The sequence below is a fragment of the Schistocerca americana genome, chromosome 8 (genome assembly GCF_021461395.2).
Source record: "Schistocerca americana isolate TAMUIC-IGC-003095 chromosome 8, iqSchAmer2.1, whole genome shotgun sequence".
Taxonomy (NCBI): domain Eukaryota; kingdom Metazoa; phylum Arthropoda; class Insecta; order Orthoptera; family Acrididae; genus Schistocerca; species Schistocerca americana.
In genome coordinates, this window is record NC_060126.1 from 212,986,064 (window position 1) to 213,010,712 (window position 24,649).

General features: G+C 41.9%; 1 protein-coding gene across 1 annotated transcript in view; it reads right to left on the reverse strand.

The window, feature by feature from the left end:
* Window positions 1-24,649, reverse strand: part of LOC124545281 (clathrin coat assembly protein AP180-like) — a 156,930-nt gene that overhangs the window by 107,491 nt on the left and 24,790 nt on the right. Inside the window, exon 2 of the mRNA XM_047124164.1 lies at window positions 1,080-1,276. Coding sequence (XP_046980120.1) covers window positions 1,080-1,276 — 197 coding nt within the window. The remainder of the gene's footprint in view (window positions 1-1,079; window positions 1,277-24,649) is intronic.

Sequence of the window (24,649 nt, forward strand, 5' to 3'; positions counted from 1 at the left end):
ATTGTTAAAAAGGAGAACTTCACAAAAGCATCTAATCGTAAATCAAAATTGAATGAAGTATCATTTTTATCAAGGCCCACCACGTAAGTCGGCAACAATCAAAATAATAAAAATAATAATAACAATAATAATATATTAAATTACGACGGCCGACGGACGCGAGAGACGTTAGGAACTAGAAGGTACTGCAGATGAGAAAAATTGTTTGGGAAGAGAGATGAGAATATATACAAAGAAATAACTGAGAACGTTTGGCTGTAAGCGTTACCCTAAGGTGAAGAAATTGGCCCAGGAGAGGGAGCCCCGATGAGCTGCAAAAAAAACAATTATGAGATTGATAAACTGATGCGATAGGACAGTAGATCAATGGAAACGTGTCACTCTGTTGGACGAATCACGTTTATTTGTACACCATGTCGATGGTCTTGTCCACATACGCTGTCATCCAGGCGATGGCAGTCTGAAACCTGGGACCTGATGTAGCGATCTAATCACCATGACAGCTGTAAACTTCGTGAACATTAACGCAGAGTAATGGCATCTCATAATGCTTGATGTCTTACCCGACGGCGATGACATTTTCCAGCGTATTAATTATGCGTGTCACAAGGCCGGAGTCGTGCTACGGTGATTTGAGGAGCATGATAGTGAACTCACGTTGATGTCTTGGACATCAGAATCGCCTGATCTGAATTAGATGGAACACATCTGGAACGTTATCGAGCGAACCCCACAAACCACCGACCCGTAATGTACAGGAATTGCGCGACCTGTGCCTACATGTTTGACGCCACACACCTCCTGAAACCTTCAACAAATGTTCGAATCGAAGCTATATTGTGATCCAAAGGTGGGCCATCACACTACTAAACAGATGATAATAATGTTTTGGCTCATCATAGTGTGTAAAACATGCGAACACGTGATAGCAGTATTTCTTTGCGGTTGGCTATTAGCTCACGTTGCAAAAACGAAACTGCGTATAATTGCCGAAACACTATAAAATATGAGGCTGGCGACACGTCCTGCATGTACATATTTGTAATTAAAAGCAATGCTACTACCTCTGTTGCACGTACCGCTCTCAGGAGAGCCGATGTGAGTGAAGAGCCTCGTCTCATTGAGGTCTATTTGATAGACAGAGAAGCAGGGATAGAGGTGCGTGGCCCCACCAACTGGCTGTGCGTCTGGCTCCGTCCGGGATAGCTTCAGGGCTGCCACCTCTCCCACCAGCAGTGGCACCACCACTGCCGCAACGAAGGCCACTGTGCTACACCTGCAAACATCATACAGGAATACAAATATCATTTCGTGCAAACAACGCAGTACAGAAAAAATCTATACGCTAACAATAACTCCACGGATAAATTTTCCAACGTTGGAATCTATCATTTAATTTCTGGCTGATGTCAATCTGTGTACACAGGCCAAACATCCAGGTTTTAAAACGAGGTATTCTGAGCTTCTCAGAGCCTTCAAAACTGACACTACAAATGGCTCTGAGCACTATGGGACTTAACAGCTATGGTCATCAGTCCCCTAGAACTTAGAACTACTTAAACCTAACTAACCTAAGGACAGCACACAACACCCAGCCATCACGAGGCAGAGAAAATCCCTGACCCCGGCGGGAATCGAACCCGGGAACCCGGGCGTGGGAAGCGAGAACGCTACCGCACGACCACGAGATGCGGGCTCACACTACACATTGTGCTTTTGCAGAGAATAGAATAGAGGAAAAGCACCACTAAAATAATATTGAATCTGATCTCAAGATCCTCAGAGCAAGCATAGGTTCTTGTCAAAGAACATACAGAAGAGGAGAACTACCAATACAAAAAGCAGGGATAGAAGGAAATAATGTTTTGATTGAATACACAACACTGTGCAAGAAAACACTGTTTGCAGCAATTAATGAATTATACAAGGACACTTCCCCAAATAAAACATTCATTTCAAACATCCTCGAATATCCAAAAACACTTGCTTCTGAATCCGCTCCCAATCCTCCTCTTTTTTACTATCTCTCTCTCTCTCTCTTTCTTTGTAATTCCACACACATACACACACATGTACACACTCCCACACACAAACACAAACACACACACACACACACACACACACACACACACACACACACTAAATAAATTCTTCCCCATTCCCCAGCAGACACACTACAAAAAGTTTTCACAAAACGTTCTAAATTAACGCCACACTGAACAGAAACAAAACGATGAACAAGTGAGCTGCGAAAATGATGTAGAGTTTCTCTATGAGTATGGTGACCTAAGCGTTTTCTCAGTTATCATTTGTAAAAATAGAGTGAAGACAGGCTAGAGAACTAAAAAACGGTGTAGAAAACAGTGTATATCATGGTAAAGGAAAAAGGATTCATACTAGACAAGTACAACTAGACGAAAAATGTAAGTATTAGACGTACACAAACATTACTCACCGAAAAGTATTTTGAAAAATAAGCAAAGTCCTTACGACTACTTTGCAGATGACATTTCGTCGAACGATAAAAAACCATAAAAACAAGCCAGCCCGTAGAAATACACTTTCATAAGTAGTATAGTTTCAGGTGAGCAATAGAAACAATATAAACAAAATGCACACGTCATAGTCTTTAAGCCGAGAATAGAAAAACAACCATGAACTTTGTACAACATTTTTCAGAAATAAATCGAGACCCACAGAAGACGACACATAGTTGTCGAAATATGTTTGGGTAAACACAAAAAGAAATCCATTGTGTCTCGTAGATGGAGGGTTTTAAAACCCAAACTTAACTAACCGATACAGAGAAAACGTCAACTGGAATTTGCATCGCCAGCAAGATGATTACATCGCGTACTGTCTACTGTCAGCATGCACGTGATAGCAGCGTCGCTTCTTCAATTCCGAATACTCGCCTCTGTAAGCGCTGTCGCTGAAACTCGAGCTAGAGGTATCCAGCTAGAATTCTGAACGCGAAAGATATTTTCATCGCCAGCATTAGACTCCAGAGGGAAGAAGAGCTCTGGTAGTGTACGATTAATGATCATTAGACTGTCCGTCAATCTCGTGAGTATCCTCATGGAGTCAAGACATGTGACGATGTTGATGGCAATCCGACCAACAGTTGGAGACATCAAGTTTGGTAACCCTAAGGTGCTATTCTAGGGCGTTTATCTATGCCATAGCATCAGGTTTTATCCTCTCCCTTGTCTTTGCACAGATACAATTAGGACTCGTAACACACTTCACAACGGAAAGCTTTTCCAAGTAGACAACTGAACATCCCCTCGAGGTTCTCCCTGGCAAAAATGCCGCACGACTTAATTTTCTTTTTACAGCAAGCCCTTTTTTCTGAACTTTATCCCATATCATCAACAGGTCGGCAAGTCAGTTGTTTGCGGGAGGGGGTGCTCGGATGGCCTTTCTGTCGGCACCCCTGCCCACCCCCTTCCCCACGGTGTGGGCAGAATTTGTGTACCCCAGATGTCTACATCTGTGCTGTCCGACGTGACTGTTTCCAGAATGAGATATTCACTCTGCAGCGAAGTGTACGCTGATATGAAACTTTGGCAGATTAAAACTGTGTGCCGGACCGAGACTCGAACTTGGGACCTTTGCCTTTCGCGGGCAAGTGCTCTACCATCTGAGCTACCCAAGCACGACTCACGCCCCCTCCTCACAGCTTTACTTCTGCCAGTACCTCGTCTCCTACCTTCCAAACTTTACAGAAGCTCTCCTGAGAAAGGCAAAGGTCCCTTGTTCTAGTCTCGGTCCGGCACATAGTTTTAATCTGCCAGGAAGTTTCATATCGACGTGACTGTGTTTGAACGTTTTCTATATATTTGCGAATCGCGTAGCTGAAGCGAGACGTGAGTGCCAGCACAGTATTCATCTATTGCATGTGGGAAACCCCCTAAACACCTCATCCAGACTGGCCAGCCCACCGGCCCTCGTCGGCACCTCCTCGAATGCCGGAAACGGCGTGCTAACGCCCACGGATATTTGGGTGGGTCTTTTTTTTTATACCGAATGAAGACTAGCTCTTCAACATTTTTATTTATTTAAATTTACCGGCATTTGCTGCTCATACAGTAAAGCCAGCCAGTACCATCATCGTCTTATGATTACCATAAATAATATCAGGCTTAGTGGACTAGTTGTAAAGTAGATGGCCGGCCGCGGTGGCCGAGCGGTTCTAGGCGCTCCAGACCGGAACCGCGCGACTTCTACGGTCGCAGGTTCGAATCCTGCCTCGGGTATGGACGTGTGTGATGTCCTTAGGGTAGTTAGGTTTAAGTAGTTCTAAGTTCTAGGGGACTGACGACCTCAGATGTTAAGTCCCATAGTTATCAGCGCCATTTTTTTTGTAAAGTAGATGACTTGGAATCTAAATGCCCTGGGCTCGAATCCCGGTCAGACCACACAGTATTTGATTAACTGATTCTGCATTTAACTTAGCGTTTACAGTGATGTGTAGATTAGCCAAGAAGTATTCCATTTACCCTGAAGGGGAAGTCTAGTAAACATCAGCTCTAAAGTGCATACCTTAAAAGTTATGAGCACTTTATTTCCGATACTGTGAAACAAAACTCTTCTACCACAAGTTCTTTGATTTCCATATTTTTGAAGGAGGTACTATGGATCAAAACAAGAAAAAAAGTCAAGTAATCAACGGCTCTAAAAAGCACACCTTAAGAGCTATCAGCCTTCGTTCAGCTAAAGAGATGTGTTGCACACTAGCGAAAATGAACAAGTGTTTATAGCTTTGAAGGTCTGAACTTTACTCGATATTTTTTATTGTTTTGGTCCATACTGTCACCTCTCAAAATATGGAAAGCAAAGAGTTTGCAGTACAAGAGATTTGTTTCACAATATCTAAGGTGAACAAGTGTTCATAGTTGTTAAGGTATCTATTTTAGAGACCATGTGTACTAGGCTTCTTTGCTTCGAATGGTCTTTCCTGTCAATCCCCAAATATTGACCATTCCTCCTGGGACATCCTGTTTATATAGGTCACATTCTATTTAACAGTCCATGCTTGTTTTGTGGCATTTTGCTTTTTTGATACGAGGATAATCGTTACATTTAGTGGAAAACTGATCTTTCCGGTTGGTCTCTTGCGCAAAGGGATTTGCAGGTCTCGAACCAACTCACACGCAGAAAAATAGATGATTTAGATCACCCTTGGCTGTTAAGCAGGTGAAAAAGCAGGGGAGGTTCTGGTGCTTGTACTGTGAGGATCACTCACAAATGTTCTGACTGAAGACCATTCTTACAATGAAAGTAGGCATCACCTATTGCATGTTCGGTCTATACGAACTGCTGACGGGAGGCACCAGGTTGAAGATTATAGCGCTGGCAGCTTCTGTGTTATCGTGTTTTGCTTTCCACTCTTCTTCCTACACATTACATATCTTTGTTTTCACCTCAGAGTTGTTATCGCACGCGCTGAAACTGAGGTTGATCACGTGCTCGCGTTTTGCTTCGCGTTATTTCCAGAAAGGCTCATACACGCATTTCGTCAGATGGTTCAGTGCTCCTGCACGCAGAGAAAGCTCACGGAAATTCCACATCACTGTAGTTCAATCTCCTATGTTATGGAGTAACACTGGGGTTAGCAAATTAAATTAAATGGCCCATGTTGGGCACCAAAAATGTAGCACTCATGGAGTATGAATTAAACGAAGTTGGGCAGGTGGCATAGTGTCAGATGACATGTTGATGTCAAGATAGGGTGGTGGTAGTCACGTGCGCATTGACTGACAGCCAACAGTTTTTATCTCCGCATCTCTGTGTACCCAGGTTTCAGAGTAGCTTAACCTGTGTTCTGCTTGCTATTTCATATTCAGTTACTTATCCAAGTAAAAAGTGGTTCACCATCTGCGACCAGCCATGCTCTACTCTCTGAATCACAGCGAAAGTTTGGGGTTTCTTGATAATCGTACAGAGTCTCGTACCTCTAGTGTAGACAACAGACGTTGTGTCGAAACTATATTTGGAGATTGAGATCAAATAGTGGAAACACAGTTGAATGCGCATGTACTCAAACATTACACCAAAAGTAAAACTGTCTAAACTAGAATGGAAATCGAGGATGTCATAAAATTTCAGCGGCAACTGGGAATAATACGGAAATCATAAATGTGAAGTCAGATTAGAAAACAGACTGACATGTTTCCAGAACTCAAAGTCACGCAGGGAGTAGAATCAGGAATAATATTAAGTATCACAATATAAAAGCACTACGAGAATGAGAATATACTCCAAAATCATCAAAATGATAAAAGACGTAGAATGCGAATGACTGCTCGAATGCTCCAACATGGGAGTTTTGATCTCGTTACCCTCGCTCTTGTCCTTCAGGACAATTTCCCATCGTATCATCTCAGCACTGGTGGGCTCAATTTGGAACGTCCCCTAACAAACGGCACCATTTGCTCCATCTTGCCAGTCTTGGTTACGGAGCGCCAATCATTTATATTCGGCTGTGGAAAAATCCTTAGTCTTCTTCGCAGAGGCAGAGTTTCCTATCATCAACGGCCTGTGTGGTGCACTTAAGAACGCCGCTGTTTCTCGCAGCGATTCTCACGCTGTCTCAATTCGTGGCGCCAGCCTCACAGCCCTTTGCGAGATCCTCAGCATCACAAACGCCTGATTTTCTCAAAAAAATGCGTGTGATGCGTCCAAGTGTCCGCAATAAGAACACCTTTGAGTGTTCTAGGTCCTCATCCGTAACTCAGTGGTCAGCGTATCTAGCTGCTATGCGAAGGACCCAGGTTAAATTCCCGGTACTGCAAATGATTTTTCCTTGGTGAGAGGACTGGACTGGGGTGGACAGCATCGTGGTGCCAACTGACGAGCCATTTGAGTGAGAAGTAGCGGCTTGGAGGTCAAGAGAGCTGACAACAGCCAGGAGTACCGAGCGATGATCCGCGTCCCTCCATACCGCATCTGCATGATACCACTGGCAGAGGATGACACGGCAGTCGGTCGATCCCGATTAGCCCATCAGTGTCAGAACTCGGAGGTTTGCTTGCAAGTGCGCTAGGGCCTGGGGAGATCGGTGGCGTCTCTCAGCTATCAGTCAGTCATTAAACAGGACACCCCATACAGAGCGAAGCACAACACTTGTAAATCGCAGTTGACCATCTTCCGTGGCTTGAGGAAAGTCTCTTGTCGACAAGGCACGACTTAATTGTGCCCTTTTGTACAGTGTGTCAGGCTGTGAAGTATTACAGTTATCTTCATAAGATCTACATCTATATCTACAGTGAAGCGCCAAAGATACTGGTATACGCACGTGTATTCATATACAGAGATACGTAAACAGGCAGAATACGGCGCTGCCGTCGACAATGCCTATATAAGACCACAAGTGTCTGATACAGGTGTTAGATCGTTTACTGCTGCTACAATGGCAGGTTATCAAGATTTAAGTGAGTCTGAACGTGGTGTTATAATCGGCTTACGAGCGATGGGACACAGCATCTGCCAGGTAGCGATGAAGCGTGTATTTTCCCGTGCGACCATTTCACGAGTGTACCGCGAATATCAAGAATCCGGTAAAACATCAAATCTCCGACATCACTGCGACCGGAAAAAGATCCTTCAAGAACGGGACCAACGACGACTGAAGAGAATCGTTCAACGTGACCGAAGTGCAACTCTTCCGCAAATTGCTGCAGAATTCAGTGCTAGGCCATCAACAAGTGAACCATTCAACGAAACATCATCGATATGGACTTTCGGAGACGAACACCCACTCTTGTACCCTTGCTTTACGCCTCGCCTGGGTCCGTCAACATTGACATTGGACTGTTCATGACTGTAAACATGTTGCCTAGTCGGACGTGTCTCGTTTCAAATTGTATCGGGAGGATGGAGACGTACGAGTATGGAGACAAGCTCATGAATCCATGGACCATGTATGTCAGCAGGGGACTGGTCAAGTTGGTGGAGGATCTGTAATGGTGTGGAGCATGTGCAGTTGTACTGATACGGGATACCTGATACGTCTAGACACGACTGTGCCAGGTGACACGTACATAAGCATCCTGTCTGATCACCTGCATCCATTCATGTCCATTGTGCATTCCGATGGACTTGGGCAGTTCCAACAGGACAATGCGACAGCCCACACGTCCAGAATTGCTGAAAAGTGACTTCAGGAACACTCTTCTGAGTTTGATCAGTTCCGCTGGCCACCAAACTCCCCACACATGACCATTATTGAGCATATCTGGTATACCTTTGACCGTGCTGTTGAGAAAAGATCTCCACCCCCCCCCCCCCCGTACTCTTACGGATTTATGGACAGTTCTGCAGGATGCATGATGCCAATTTCCTCCAGCACTATAAGAGACGCTTATCCAAACGTATCAATAGCTTTGAGGATATATAAATGGCAGTGTTAGTGATTGCAGAATCTTGTGAACGCAGTTTCGGAAAATTCAAGATGATAAAAAAAGCTACCTAAGGTCGAGTGTGGGGGTGAAAACAAACTATCAGATTTCACTACCTTCTCAATAGACAGGACAGAATTGCTAAACGTGACATCGGTAACATAACCAAATAGTTTGATCAGAGCAAGGAAATGTTCAAACTTGTGAATTCCTAAGGGACCAAACTGCTGGTCGTCGGTCCATAGACTTACACACTACTTAAACTAACTTATGTTAAGAACAACACACACACCAATGCCCGAGGGAGGACTCGAACCTCCGGCGGGAGGGGCCGCGCTACCCGTGACATGACGCCTCAAAACGCGCGGCCACTCCGCGCGGCAAGGAAATGGAAAGTAAAACTAAAATACTGCAAAAACACAGTTTCTGAAAAAGGAAATCGTAACTGTAGCGCATTTCTTTTATTTCGAATGAATAGTTTATCTACAACTGATAATTTATTATTATTATTATAAATCAATGTACAGTAGTTACCATAGAGAATAAGATATATATTTTGTACTGTGTATTATTTTTCATAATTATAGCTCATTTAAGTAATACTGCGCAATAATGCTTAATTGTTGTTAAAGCTAAATACATAATTATACTATTTGCTAACTTTGTGTATAAAAATTGCAGAAAGGCAGTTTTGTGTGGGAAAGAAGAAAGATATTTGGGGGGGGGGGGGCAATTGTGCCAGAGGCGCAGGATAACTTCGGTGGGGCGCTACTTTCATGTCTGCCATTATCAATACAGCAAACGCCGAGGTTTTCTGCGGAGTTAGTATGACAGCTGTCCTTGCAGATTAGCACAAACGAAGGAGCTATCCATGTATGGTTGATTAGTATTTTGTTTAATCTGTCACTGAATATTTTGTAGCGTCTGCCCAATGTATTTTCACAGTTGTGTTGAATATATTGCCAAAGTTTGGCGTTCCAAGTAGCTATTTCTATTCACGAGAGCGGCTCTTGTTTCAAGAGATAAAACATAGCTCGTTCGTTACAGGTTGGACTACAATATATGATCCAATTACACGTTTTAAAACTCGAGTGGAATGAAGAACATAAAAATACTCTTACTGGTAAGAAGTACACATATCACACATTTTAAGGGAGATCAAGATGACACAGGATTCGTGGCAACCGTAACTTATCACCTACTCTGATGGCATTCTGGAAAGTTTGCCGGGATGTTGCGAGCTGATTTTCCTTCCCTGTGGAATCAGCGCTCCGCTTAAGAAGGGGCTACACCGTCGTCACCGTTTTCAGTTAACGTCTTGAAGTGCGTAAGGTCCAACAAAATAGACCATTATAGAAACGTACAGTGAAGTTGTATAGAGACTTCGATATCTATAAATCTTTCATTTGCCTGAATTGGATACACTAGGTAGGCATGTGGTTACAGTGGCATAGGACAAGAGATCTTTGACTCAGTCATTAGGTTTTTTGTCCGGTGACACTGGCTAGCTTCCTAATCATGCCATTCAGTCCTGTGGTTGCCGTCGCCTTAAAAATCAAATAAATCAATACGACAAGAAGTAGTTGCAAACTGTTTGTAGTGCTGCCGGTTTCCAAGTGATGGTTTCACCGACCACTACTGTGGTAACAATAAGTTCCATTTCTGTGTTAACTGAATCCGTTTTCCTGGATTCCTGTCGTTTTCCCACTGCTGTGGAAGCAACAATGAGGTACCTGGTCTTGTAGGCGTTTTGAGACGACCCGTGATACTAGTTCGGACTGTTCAATTATAAGAGCATTGTCCACGAAAGGTAGCGTTCTAATTCCGACGCTGCACTCGGTTTTAAGCTGACTTAAATTATGGAGGTAGGATATACTGCGTAAAAAGCAAAAGAACTACTTCTCCTATGCAGACAGCTTGTCAGTATTTCGTACTGATACTGAATAATTAATGAAAAAATCTAAGTAAGACTACTGTTAGTAGCACGAGGATAGGTCAGAAAGTAAGGTACCCTAATTTATTTCTCTTTTAGTTCACAAGAAAAGAAGCTAAATTTACGCACTGCAAAATCATACTCCTCGTGAGTTGTTGCCTAACATTTAGTACAATTTCCGGCTTATTCAGTAGCTTCTATCCAATTTCGAAGTATGAACATACACTGATCAGCCAGAACATTATGAGCAGCAAACTGCAATCGATATAAACCTGTCCAGGTGAAATAGTGCACGCAGAATGCAATGGCCGCTAGATGCGCAGTCGGCTGGGTAAGCGTGGGAAGAGAGGCAGTGGCGGGAGGCCGCTCAGAGCGCTGTAGGAGACATGCCTAGGACTATAGGGAAAGTACCGGTCTAAACTAAAGCCTACGCTCACAGTTTCTGCAAATATTAAGTGGGGCTCTTCCACTGCCACACTTGGATGGTGACCATTCAAAAGTATTTACTGTCACCTCCGTTTTCGTTAGTATCTAAAAGAAATTCGTCCGAAAATGCAGCGCTTGACTTGTTAACCAATTATAACTTTCAGAGAAGTGTCATGAGTGGAGAATTTTGAGCAAAACCTACACAATTCTCTGGCTGCTATATCAAAGTTTGCTTCTTTCGCCAAAACTCAGCGGAGTTTGCACTTTCTCTTCACACTAACATCTTGTGCAGACATAATTGCGAGAGAATTCTCAATCAGTAGTTTGCACTTTCTCTTCACACTCACATGTTGTGCAGACATAATTGCGAGAGAATTCTGAATCAGTACTTTATAAGTGTATTAAGTGAGAAACTGAGGAAAAGTAAAGTCAGTAGCTTATGAAAATGCAAAAATATCTAATTTCTTCACGTATGTTGTTCCAAAAACCATAGCATTTCTCGTTTCACGAGCTATCGATGGCCTCTAAAAATTACATTCTTTCACCAAAAATGTAGTTATTAGAATAACACGGTAAATAATGAAGTTTTACATAATAACGATATGGGAAAATTGTCTCCTCTTTGCATGCTATCATTTGTCAAAATCTCATTTCGATATCTGAAACCGTTTATGAAGCGTGAGAAATGTTGTGGATATTTCATTCTGTCTTTATCGCTGGAGCGGCGCGACTGCAAATAAGTGTACTACATCAGGTCAGTTTTCTCTAAATTTGTGACAGGTAGATAACTATACCCAAATCTAAAGAAAAATTCAATATGTTAGCTAAATTTCATACGCACAACAACATATTGTATAATATGCACCAAAACACAAAATCGTAGCAACCTCTACTTTTCATTGCACGCTTTCCCGAATTTTGCGCAGTGCCTTACTTTTCGCGTCAATATCACAATAACTATAACCATTAACGAAATCATGAATCTGACATATAAATCTATTCTGTCTCGAAATCTGGCAGAAAACCCAAAGCGATTCTGGTCATACACGAAGCACACCAGTGGCAAGACGCAATCAATACCTTCACTGTGCGATAACAACGGTGAAGTCACTGATGACAGTGCCACTAAAGCAGAGTTATTAAACACGATTTTCCGAAACTCCTTCAGCAAAGACGAAAAAGTAAATATTCCTGAATTCCAATCAAGAACAGCTGCCAAGATGAGAAACATAGAAGTAGATATCCTCGGTGTAACAAAGCAGCTTAAATCACTCGCTCACAGAAAGATCCGTACGTAAAGATTGGAAAATTGCTCAGGTCACACCAATACCCAAAAAGGGAAGTAGGAGTAATCCCCTGAATTACAGGCCTATATCACTAACGTCGATTTGCAGTAGGGTTTTGGAACATATACTGTATTCGAACATTATGAAGTAACTCGAAGAAAACGATTTATTGACACATAGTCAGCATGGATTCAGAAAACATTGTTCTTGTGAAACACAACTAGCTGTTTATACTCATGAAGTAATAAGTGCTATCGACAGGGGATGTCAAATTGATTCCATATTTTTAGATTTCCAGAAGGCTTTCGACACCGTTCCTCACAAACGTCTTCTAACCAAACTGCGTGTCTACGGAGTATCGCCTCAGTTGTGCGACTGGATTCGTGATTTCCTGTCAGAAAGGTCACAGTTCGTAGTAATAGACGGAAAGTCATCGAGTGAAACAGAAATAATATCCGGTGTTCCCCAAGGAAGTGTTATAGGACCTCTGTTGTTCCTGATCTGTATTAACGACATAGGAGACAATCTGAGTAACCGTCTTCGATTGTTTGCAGATGATGCTGTCATTTACCGTCTTGTAAAGTCATCAGATGATCAAAACGACTTGCAAAATGATTTAGATAAGATAGCTGTATGGTGCGAAAAGTGGCAATTGACCCTGAATAAAGGAAAGTGTGAAGTTGTTCACATGAGTACTAAAAGAAATCATCTAAATTTCGATTACGCGATAAGTCACGCAAATCTTAAGGCTGTAAATTCAGCTAAATACTTAGGGACTACAAATACAAATAATCTAAATTATAACGATCACATAGATAATGTTGTTGGTAGAGCAAACCAAGGACTGCGATTCATTGGCAGAACACTTAGAAGGTGTAACAGGTCTACTAAAGAGACTGCTTACACCACGTTTGTCCGCCCTATTCTGGAGTACTGCTGTGCGGTGTAGGATCCGCGTCAGATGAGGCTGACGGATGACATCGAAAAAGTACAAAGAAGGGCAGCTCGTTCTGCATTATCGCGAAATAGGGGAGATAGTGTCACAGACATGATACGTGAATTGGAGTGGCAATCATTAAAACAAAGGCGTGTTTCGTTGCGACGGGATCTTCTCATGAAATTTCAATCACCAGTTTTCTCCTCCGATTGCGAAAACATTCTGTTGCCACCCACCTACATTGGTAGAACTGATCATCACGATAAAATAAGGGAAATCAAGGCTCGCACAGAAAACTTTAAGTGCTCGTTTTTCCCGCGTGCCGTTCGAGAGTGGAACGGTAGAGAGACAGCTTGAAGGTGGTTCATTGAACCCTCTGCCAGGCACTTTACTGTGAATAGCAGAGTAATCACGTAGATGTGGTGTAGATGTAGTAAAGCAAAATTGTTTTTTTCTACCAAATAGATTTTGTGAAATCGTCTGAGAAAGATTACAGTGTGCGTGCCTCGATTCTGTCATCGCTGACCGGCCGAAAGATGGAAAACGCTTAATTATCGGCCTCCCCCTCCGAACAAACGAATGAAGTCGCCCAGCACTTTGGATGAAAACTGGTGACTGTGCATCGGCTGTGCGCGAGCTATAGCAGCGTCACCTGGCGAAGAATGACTGCTAGCCAGTCACACGCACGGTGCTCGTACTATCAGTGAGCAAGCTGTCCGCGTGAGGAATGGGAAGGCAAGCAATGTTTTTGATCGAAGGCAGACTGTGATGTCTCAGAGGCTCAGCGCGAGCACTTCGGAAACTGCACGATTTGTCAGGTGTTTGAGGAGTGCCCTGGTGAGTGTCCTCAAAACGCAGCGAAACTAAGGTGAAACCACATAGAGACATCATGGGGTTCAGCGGCCACCCTTCATTACAGATGTTGGACGTTGTACGCTGGGCAGACTGGTAAAACATGACATGTGGCTAACTGTGGTGGAACTAACATCCAGCTTTAATGGTGGGTAGGGTACAAGTGTGTCTGAACACACAGTGCACTGAACTCTCTTAAGGGGGATAGAACGTCAAACGGGACGACTTGGAGCAGGAGAGACATCACAGGAATTTTCAATTTCCACTGTCTATACTTTTAAAAATAAATTCATAAAACTTTGTCAGAATGACCAGAAAGGATTCAGGATTTACCCTTATAGTGGTGGAAGTTCAAAAGTATAAGAAAATAATTTATTTTTTTTACATTTGTATTTCACCTATTGTTCACTTACCATAGGCTGCATTTGTTGCTATAGGCACACTTTTCTTCATAAGTAAGGGAGATTCCTCGATGAATTTTGCACAGCATACAAACCATACTTACAGGTGTATGAAACTCTAGAATTTTCCAAATCTATTAAAAACTGTGTTAAAAATTGAGATAATTAGCTATAAAATTTGAGTTTTTTCTAAGCATGAAGTTTAAAATGACACAGCACATTCATTTTTTCATAAATTAAATAATTTCTAGAGTTTCATACACCTGTAAGTATGGTTTGTATACTGTGCAAAATTCGTCGAAGAATCTCTCTTACTTATGAAGAAACGTGTACCTATAGCAACAAACGCAACCAATAGAAATGAAAAAATGATGACCTTTCACATGTAAAAAAATTTATTTTGTAATTTTTTTGAACTTCCACTGCTATGATTGTGAATCCTGAATCCATCCTGGTCATGCTGACAAAGTTCTATGAATTTATTAGTAAAAGTATAGACAGTGGAAACTAAAATGTCCTGTGGCGTCTTTCCTGCTCCAAGACGGCCCGTTTGACGTCCTACCCCCTTAGCGATGGGCCTCCTCAGCCGAGGATCCATGCATGTGCCAATGTTGATAGCACGGCATTGGCAACTACAACTAAAATGCGCACATGACCATTGGCACTGAATGCTGGTGCAGAGGCAGGGCGTTACGTGGTCTGATGAATCCTGATGCCTTCTTCATCATGCTGAAAGGGGGAGGGGGGGGGGACGAGAACTTGTCATCTGCAAGGGAAACAGCTCCTTAATATCTATACTGCAGAACAGAGACAGGCTGGTGGATGCTCTATTATGCTCTGGGGAACATTCACGTGATCATCCATGGGTACAGTGTAAGGCATCATGAAGGCCAAAGGATTTCGTACACTGGTTGCAGCCAATGTACACTCCTCCGTGACGATCGTGTTTCCTGACGACAGTGGCATTTTTCAACAAGATAATGCGCCATATTACAAGGCGAGGAGTGTGATGGAGTGGTTGGAGGAACACAGTGACGAGTTCCAATTGGTGTGCTGGCCTTTAAACTCAGCAGATCGAATGCATCAGGGATGTGATTGAACATGGTTTCAGAACACCCCTACTCCCCACCCCCCAGAATTAGATACCTTGTGTGCGCAGATGTCGTGGCAACTCCCTCTAGTGACCCACCAAGGCCTCATTGCTTCCATGCCACGACGCGTCGCCGCTGTTAGCCATGCCAAATGCGGACATTCCGGCTATTAGGTAGGTGGTCGTAATGTTCTGGTTGATTGACCAATGTATTTCCGCACGGTAAAAATTACGACTTCGGCTTCTCAGCCATGGCCACGTGGAATTTTGAAGTGTCCAGGCCTTCAGAGTGACGATGGGAATGAGTTTCCTTTACTGAGCCGAAGAGATGAAAGGAAAGAAGAGATATTAGGGTTTAATATCCCGCCGCCGACGTCATTAGAGACGGAGCTACAGCATAGATTGGGAAAGAAAATCAGTCGCGCCCTTTCAAAAGAATCTTGGCAATTTTTACCATAAACAATTTATAGAAATCACTATAAACCTATGTGTGTTTCGCCATACGGCGATATGAACCGCCGTTTTTGATGGATGAGGTCAGTTAAGATATGCTTTAAAATCTTTTATGGTGATGGTACAGTCGAGCTCAAAAGTATCCGAACGACCTGAATTGCATTTTGCCTGATTCGAATGCAACCCACATAGCGCAGCTGTCTAGCAGGTCCTCTAATCGCCCCTCGGTACAGTCGTTTGACTATTGAAAATGGTTCCAACAAGTCACCACCAGAAAACATTGTTCTATATCGCAATAACTCAAGATGTAAAGTAATACCAAGGTACTACAAATGTCAGGCAATATCTTATCACAGATAAGACGGTTCTTCAGGCTTGTAAGCTCACATTTATTACAATAAATGGCATACATGAAATGTTACCACTCTCATTATTACGTCAGATAGGTAATTCACGTAATAAGTTCGTCGTATTCATGATTTCTTCTTCAAAATAACATACCGTACTTATTATTTACCACAAAATGACATTAAAAATTTAAGTTATTCACGAGCAGCTAGTTGAGAATATGTATGAACTTCAAATGACACGACGAATCGCTTCGTTCTGCATGTAGATTCAAACCCAGGTCATGCAGACTAAGCAAAGACTTCGTGACTGACGGAAACTAACCGTCATTCCTGACTAGGCATACAGAGAGTGATATACCTCGATTTTAGACAGTATCAGTTAGCAAATATCAACTTTAAATTACATAACGTAAATGTTAACGGACGCGAATTCCTGCCCAGCATCTATTGTCCTTGTTAACGAACTACGAGAGATGTTAAATACTGCTTCTTCACAAGTAACGTACTTGAAATGCCGTGAGATAAAGCTTTGTGTTGGACAGGGATTCGAACCCAGAACCTAATTGGATTGTCATCGAAGCACAATCAACTGTGACATGTCGGATTTTCTCGGCAGTAGCTAGATGTTTTAACTGAAATGACGAGTCGAAACATTAATTTTTTCTTTCCCAGGACCCCAACCTGGCACCTATCGCTGTTATATTCTAGAGAAAATGAACGTTAAAATGGGTTTGTCACACCAGCAGCGACATGTGAGCATGCTTGAACTAGAAATAATATGACGAAGAGTTCAGTGCTGACTGGGAATCGAACCCCACACATATCGTTGTTGACTACACACAAAGAGACGTCCGCTACCGAATTTTTCTCCACCAGCAGCTCGGAATAACATCCTTGAATTTACAATGATTTCGCAAACAGTTCTGTGTCGCACTGGGACTCAAAAACGTCAGATACCGTTAATGTTGACAACGAATGAAAATACATTAAAAATCAAAATTATTACCCACCAGCGATAAGTGTTCTGATGCCAGAGCTTGATAATACATAATGAAAGCTTCAGTGCCGGGCCAGGATTCGAACCCTTTCACGCGCAATATGCGGAGATGTTGAGGAATCCGCGGTTTTGAACAAACAACAATTGCAGGCGAGCTGTAGGGATCAAATTCCGCGTTAAGGGCGGTCTGAGTTGCATTCCCAGATCAGAACCAATTTTATCGTCACACAGAAGCTCAAATAAAAAATGGAATAAGTGATCTGTGACCCTACATAGCGTTTGTTTCGTCACTAGAAATAAATAACTTGTATAAGAAAGGTTACTGGTGATAGAGTTTCTACGTGACGCGACTCCTGACTTTATTGTGGTTCAACCTAACGTCTACTTGGTAGAGAACGAATATGTTTAACATGAGTGTCAGACCACAATGCCATTATACCTTCTTCACTTGGCGTAGCCAGAAGAGAACAGAATCTGTCTCTCCTTATCAAAAATCATCAGCAGAAGTCGGAATCGAACCCAGACCATAATGATATGAACCCAGCATGAATCCGAGACACCACCAAATTCTCTTCTCTATCACTCATTTTTCTATCATAACAATGTTGCGCCACACTGGATGAGAATTCTGACACACAGACTCCCTGTAGTGGTTTGCAGCATGTTCAGTACATTCATTTACTTGGTTGACCGAATCGCCATGAACTAGCTGCCTCGGCTACCCAGTGCATACATTCGACTCTATTTTGCAATCACCGAAATAAAATCACGTAACTGACACCTACACAGAACTGCCAACAGTGTAGGATGCAGAAGTTTAAACAGGAAGTGTTCCTTTGGACTTGAGCTACTCTATTGTGCTATCTGTTTGTTCAAAACGTCGTGCAGTGCAAAAGAAAAGCTGTAACTGTCTGTCTCTCAGAAGTCTAGATCCGGTCATATGCATTATCTCACAGCACTGTGCAATGCGCAAGTTCTGGAGGAATTTTTGTTGAGTTCTGGAGGTGCTGCAGCTATCTGTCAGCTAGTAGCGTAACGGTAAGCGTCGCGCACTGTTGCTAAGACGTTGCGAATTTGGGTACATTCACTGCTACATTTTTTAAAACGCAATACTGTTGTCTGCTGAAGTTGTCGATCTAATGGAACTTTGAACATAATTCCCTTCACTTCGCAACCCAAAATAGTCGCATGTGGAAACAGGGCTAACTTCTGCGACATTTTGTTCTTTTTAAGTTTAATAGATGGCCAGGCTGCAGATGCATCTCGAAACTTTTGTATTATGTATGGGGAGAACGCATCGTGCCAAAATACGTCAGAAAAGTATTTTCTACATTAGCTGTCGTGTGGCAGTGGCATTTTATTCTTCATAAAACCTTGTTTGACAGCTTTAACTCAGAACAAGTTTTCTACATGCATATAATCAATAAACTGCACGTGCATTGTCAGACTGGTATAGATAACATCAAAGAATTCGCATATATCGTTGATGATTAATTTCTCTCTCGTGTTAACTAATGTTTTAACAACACTAAAAGAAAGTGTACGAAAATTGTGCACTGTATTATAAGAAACGAAATAAAATTACCCACGATAACCTTACGACGAAAGTCTGTTTCAGTAAAACTGCGTATCTGTACACAAGCGTGCCTCTATCGGCACGAATTAGTAAAATACTAATCACTTAGATTTCGATTGGGTCTGTGTTTGATTGGTATGCTGTGTCATACTCCAGTGGTATGCAAATGTGGCATTTCATAAATAAAGTTATGTATTCCTAGAAACCCAAAATTTGTTCATCAGCAGCGGAAAGAGTCATTACCTGTTGTGCAGCACTGTAAGTTTTTCACCATTGCACTATGAGCCGAAAGTATTTTCTTGCGATTTTCTTATCGATGTGTGATCTGACTGCTTGTAGCTTTTTCACTGAAGGGATAAAAACGTTATAGTCTGCAAGACTGGAACCGCAAACCATAACAGACGCTTTTTCTCAGGTTAGCACGTTTCCACAGAGATAGGGTAGGCATGCGTCTAGGTCTCTTCTTACGAGACCAATAGTGGCTAGAACTCGTAAACCGCTATTTGAAGGACGAGATTAGTTGCGATTTCCACGTGCAACGACTTTCCTGGGCTGAAAACCGTAAATTTACAATCTTTTGTTACACCTCAAGCGATAATAACTCAGATTATTCAATGGAAATGACAGGTAAAGTCAAGTGAACTTTGAGGCTTAATTCCGTGCACACCAGGAAGTAACTCGTCGATCACAGAGTTGCCAAATATACCTTGCCTTGTTGCCAAATCTCAGTTACATTACCAGCAGGAAGAAGACGAACCGATGTGATCCTACAGTGGGCTGGGAAGTGACCATAGCTAACGTCTCAAAGACGAGGCTGCTACGGCCTGCAATACGTAATCCGTCTGATTCACATTTCTCTAAATGAGTTTAGAGACTGGAACGTAGTTACTAATAATACTCAGAACTGACTGCAAACTAAGCTTCATAAATCAGTAACTCTCATAGTTGTTTTTATATATCTTTTGTAAGTGTACTCAAAACTAAGGAAATCATTGACGAACATTTTCGTGCCTCGCCGATAGTCGAGCACAACAAACAAATAAAAATAAAAAAAGACTGTGTGCGTGCGTGCGTGTGTGTGCGTGTGTGTGTGTGTGAGAGAGAGAGAAGAGAAAGAGAGTGAGGGAGAGAGATAAAAATAAAAAAGAATGAGAGAGAGAGAGTAAAAAATTGTTGCAAAGAAACTGACTCTTGGTATGTAAAGAAATCTTTCGTTAAAATGACACGTTTTATTATTTACGAAATGTGGAATTCATGATCCATGGAACAAGTATGAATCTAATCTAATCTAATCATATCATATTGCTGACTAATCATGAAGAGGCACGAATTACAGAAATTTTCGCCAATATCAGTAACCAAATCTAAACGTGAAAAAAAAAGACGATAGTTTTTGTAATAAACCGGGACTCCTTTAAAGACCTTTTCGTCCCTGTTAACTAACCACGAATGATGTGTGATATACCTCCATTCAGAAGGAACAAAGTGTTCATGCATTTAAAGATGAAGCGCATGATGTGAAGTTCTGTGACGGAGATACGAACCCAGCACGCAATCGGATTGTTAACTAAGTAAAATCAAATGTTACGTATCGGTTTTTCTTACCAACTGCTAGATGTTTGAATCTAAAATAAGGATACAAATTTTTGTGCCTGAGCGACAATGTAACCGCACACCTACCGTCCTTCTTTATCATCCACGACCATAGCTTAAGTAACACTTGCTTACTCACCGACAGTAAGATGTGTGCGTGATAGACCAGAAATAACGACACCTATTGCGATTGTTGGCAACACATGAACAGACATTAAAAATTCACGTTAAATGTCACTAGCAGACTGGTATGCAAGTGATAGGGCTTGAAATGAAATGATGAATATTTTTGTACTGGATCAGGATTCGGACCCACACACTTACCTTTGGAGGAGACCTAGACAAGATTGCAGTCTTGGGAAAAGTAACGAAATTCAGATCCTCGGAAGATGAGATACGAATTCGAATCACAGTCCAGCACCAAGTATTTCAACGTCTCTAGTTCAGTCAAGTACAAGAAAAATAAGAGCCCTGTTCCTTTAAATGGCTATCGTTTCATCAAATAAAATAAAATTTTCTAATGTAAGTAAGTTTACTGCAGACAGTATTTCTGTCTACGATGACTTCCGCCTATGTCATTTCCCAACGTAAACCGGCTCTGCCCAATTGGTAATAAAGGAACGTGATGTTTAATGCGGATTCTGGATTATAACGTCTTTCTCTTGAGGTTACCAGAGGTAAAGTAAATCTGTTTGTGCCTCTTAAAAGTAAATGCCTGAACCCACGCATTGCACCTGTGATAGTTCGTTCCACCAGACCATTGTGGCCACATTTCCCAGCCCCAGGAGTGTGCTGTAACGGATGATGTGCTTAGCTTACAAAATTAGTCACGGTGGAAAAAATGCGAGTCTATTAAATGGTTAAGTAGAAGCAATCTTCTGACGTGGAGATTATGCTGTTCTCATGTCAGCAGGACGTAAAGACTCTTCTAGGCATCATAGCTTCGATGTAAAGCCATTTTGAAATATTCACTAATTCAGCAAATTTCTTAGTTCGAGAAAATCCACTGTGAAGTGTGAAGTTACCGGATAATTCGATTATTACCGTCATTGTTACTATCATTTTATTCATACCGTTGCTGGAACACTTGTCCTTGAAGATCATTTAATGCCTTTTGGTCATTATAGAAGTAGTTGCCCAAGAGAGGTTCTCTCCCTGTCTACGGAGTCCTTTTCATGTTAATATCAAACATCAGCAATTACTCGCAGATTACATTAAAACTAAAGTAATTGATGAAGACGTTACTTGATAACAAAAACGCACTGCCGTTCTTAATTTACTTGCGCCTAGGAATGGCTGTCGAATACTGCCAAACCAAAAGCCAAGGGATCTTAACTGCCTTCCGTTATACGTCGCTGTCAGTTCTTCCACAAGATTTGACGACGTGACCTGTTTCAAGTTGTGTATGGCAGAGAATGTTGTAGAAAATCAATTGTTTTCCTTTGCAATAAACAAAAAGATTTTCATTGTAAGCTATCCAAGTTCAAAACTTTCGCACTATTAGTTCAGATTTAATATTCACTTCTATAATGTAGGAAAGTATTTCACAGTTCCAAAACCCGCATCCGACTCATTGTCCTTATACTTAGTCGCTGACCATAAATTTTAGCTCAGAGTGACACCAGTTTAAGTAACCTAATGTAGTGAAGACCATTTGCCAGTGCTCTGCCTTACTGGAAAATATGCAATTGACTCATTGGGGTCTGTAAGTACACTGTAGAAATAATTTCTGTGTGTATACAATGCATGCGGATTGTGGAATTTAGTGGTGCTCTCTCTTCCACTTCTGTATACAATATGCCTGACCTAAACGGGCCCTTTATCATTACAGGCCCTGGGCAGTGCAACGTCAGACTGACAACAGTAATGTGCTTATACTGACAGCCTCACTGTTCGTTTTAGCTGATTTTGTAATCATTTAAATAGAACAACATGACCTTCTAGTGGGAGACATTTTGTCCCCCTTTTCCTTGTGTGAAATTTGTCAGTAAGCGTTTTGCCCTCCAACCAGCGAAATGCGGCAGAGTACAGCCAGTAAACGATTCACATAACACGATTAAGTGCCGTTAAGACGATATCTTTAACCATTGTCGTAGCTGAAGGAATTTAGTTTCTTCTTAAATCGTCTTATGCAGCAACGTTCACAGATATCTCAAATAGGGAAAGCTCTTCATCCAGGTACGAAGGTTTTGAGACAAACTTCCCACAGCTTGTGTCAGGTTGATCTTTTCGTCTGGTAGCACTGCATAAGTATTTGGTTAAGAGGTATCACAAGTAGTGTTCCTGTAGCTGTGGGAATCATTGGTTGAAAACGAGTTTAACACCAATGGGTACAGTACTGCCAAATATTCAAAATGATTATCAACCTAAGTCTGAGTTCATCCACAAACTGAGGCGTATTTATAATACTGTAGCTAGACTGTGTATCCTTGTCTTCCTTGAGTGGGCATTACACACACACCTATACAATACTATGAATACTTCGAACGCTGTAGCTAACGTTGCTCTCATAAAATAATTTTGTTTTGTTAATTTTTCTGGGTGTTCAGCGTGCAATATGTGTTGTAAATACAGTCTTAAACAAAAAAAGTTGGACAATACAATCGTGCTGCCATCAGAATTCTATGTCCGGCAATATGCTCGATCTGGCTATATTGTAGACTGCGTCACTTATTGGAGGAAGTTTTGAGTGCAGTCTGAGTGCATCATTTTCCACTGCGACTGTAGTATTGAGGTAAGACGCAGGACTAGCTACTACGACATCTGGCAACCAAGAGCACACGTTGACATAATTTTTATCGCCCCTTTCGTCTCGCTGCTGAAGCTATGAGTGTATTTCAAGCGAATCTACAAAATATTTCACTTTCTGTCACATTGGTAATAACAGTTTGGTTCAACAATATTTGAGCGAGAGATTTCTTGGCCGACCATCCGCCTCTGAACACCGCATGCGCCTGAGTTCTCTGGGACCCGTGTGCTGCCTACCGGCGGGCGCTGAGGCACTGTGCTGCCTTCTACCGGAAACGGCTGCTCCACTCCTCATCTCGACGATGTGAAATTCTTTAATGTTGTTGAGTGGTGACCCATAAAATCTGTCTACAATTTGTGTTTCACACTCTATTGCAACAGGGGCACAAAACCGTTTTTATTTGGTGAGTATTTTATTTCACTAGTATGCGATACATCAATTTGGCACAGATTTAATTTCATTGTGATCCAGTGCGCTATAATTAAAGTGTCATATCCTGTTGTTTTTCTTTCACAAGAGATTCTTCAAATAATTTATTCTTCTCATGGATTCATATGTGTTAGTCAAGGCACAGAGAGTAAATGCAGTGTAATGTGTTTGGTTCCTTTCTTTGATTCCCTCTGGTAAATGGATGCAAAACATAGTGTCAATACCTTGCAGAACCTGCTACATAGCTACTCAGGCATATTGCTTGTTTTGAGGTCTATACATTAATTAATGGAGAAGTGAACGCTGTTCAGAAGTGATATTTAAAATATTCAATTGGATTTAAGGCGACAAAGTTTCCCATATTTGAAGCTACCCAGAGAAAAAGTAAGTCGCTAGAGCCGCTGTTAGTAAATGTCTGCAGGGAGTTCCTGACTGCTACTGTGGAAATTTAGCATAGTGGCCCTGCAGTAATCAAGAGGTTCATTCCCTTCATTCTTGTCACCCTGGCATGTGAGTCTTATGTGAAGAACAAGATTGAAATTCGTATCGTTGACGCTCAATTCGAAGTTCTTCAGAGACGCTTGTATTGTGAAGCAGCTTGACAGTCAGAAAGCCAAGATCTATGACCATTAACACAACTTACTGGGTCGAGCTACCAAGAGGACTTGAAGTGTAAAGGTTTTTCTTCCGATTTCGTTACAGAATTTTTTTCTGGAAATTCGTAGCTCCATAAAATAAATCAGAAAAAAAAGCTCGCACACGCTGGCTCCTACCACGGTTAGAACTGACGATTCATTGAGCCATTGCGACACGAGACGCGGGCTGTACCACGTTGCTACAGACACACTGCTGCGAGCACTCCACTTTCATCATGGTATTGGTCGCTCAGCCTCGTAACACACCGTGAAAGATAATAAAAGTTGTCACTTATGTCAAGAACAGCATTTCTTTAGCGAAAAACTTGAATTTTCAGTCTCGGCGTCTTAGTTTACATGAGGATTATATGGCACGAGTCATTCAAATGGAAAGGAAATATCAAGCGAATTTAGCGAGTCAATTCAGTACCATACGTGGACGTGATTGAACTGTCACAGTGTTGCCAAATGTTTGTGACGGTTTTGCCAATTATAAGCTGTGCTAGGAACAGCTCTGTAGCGGTATGTGAGGAGAATCCC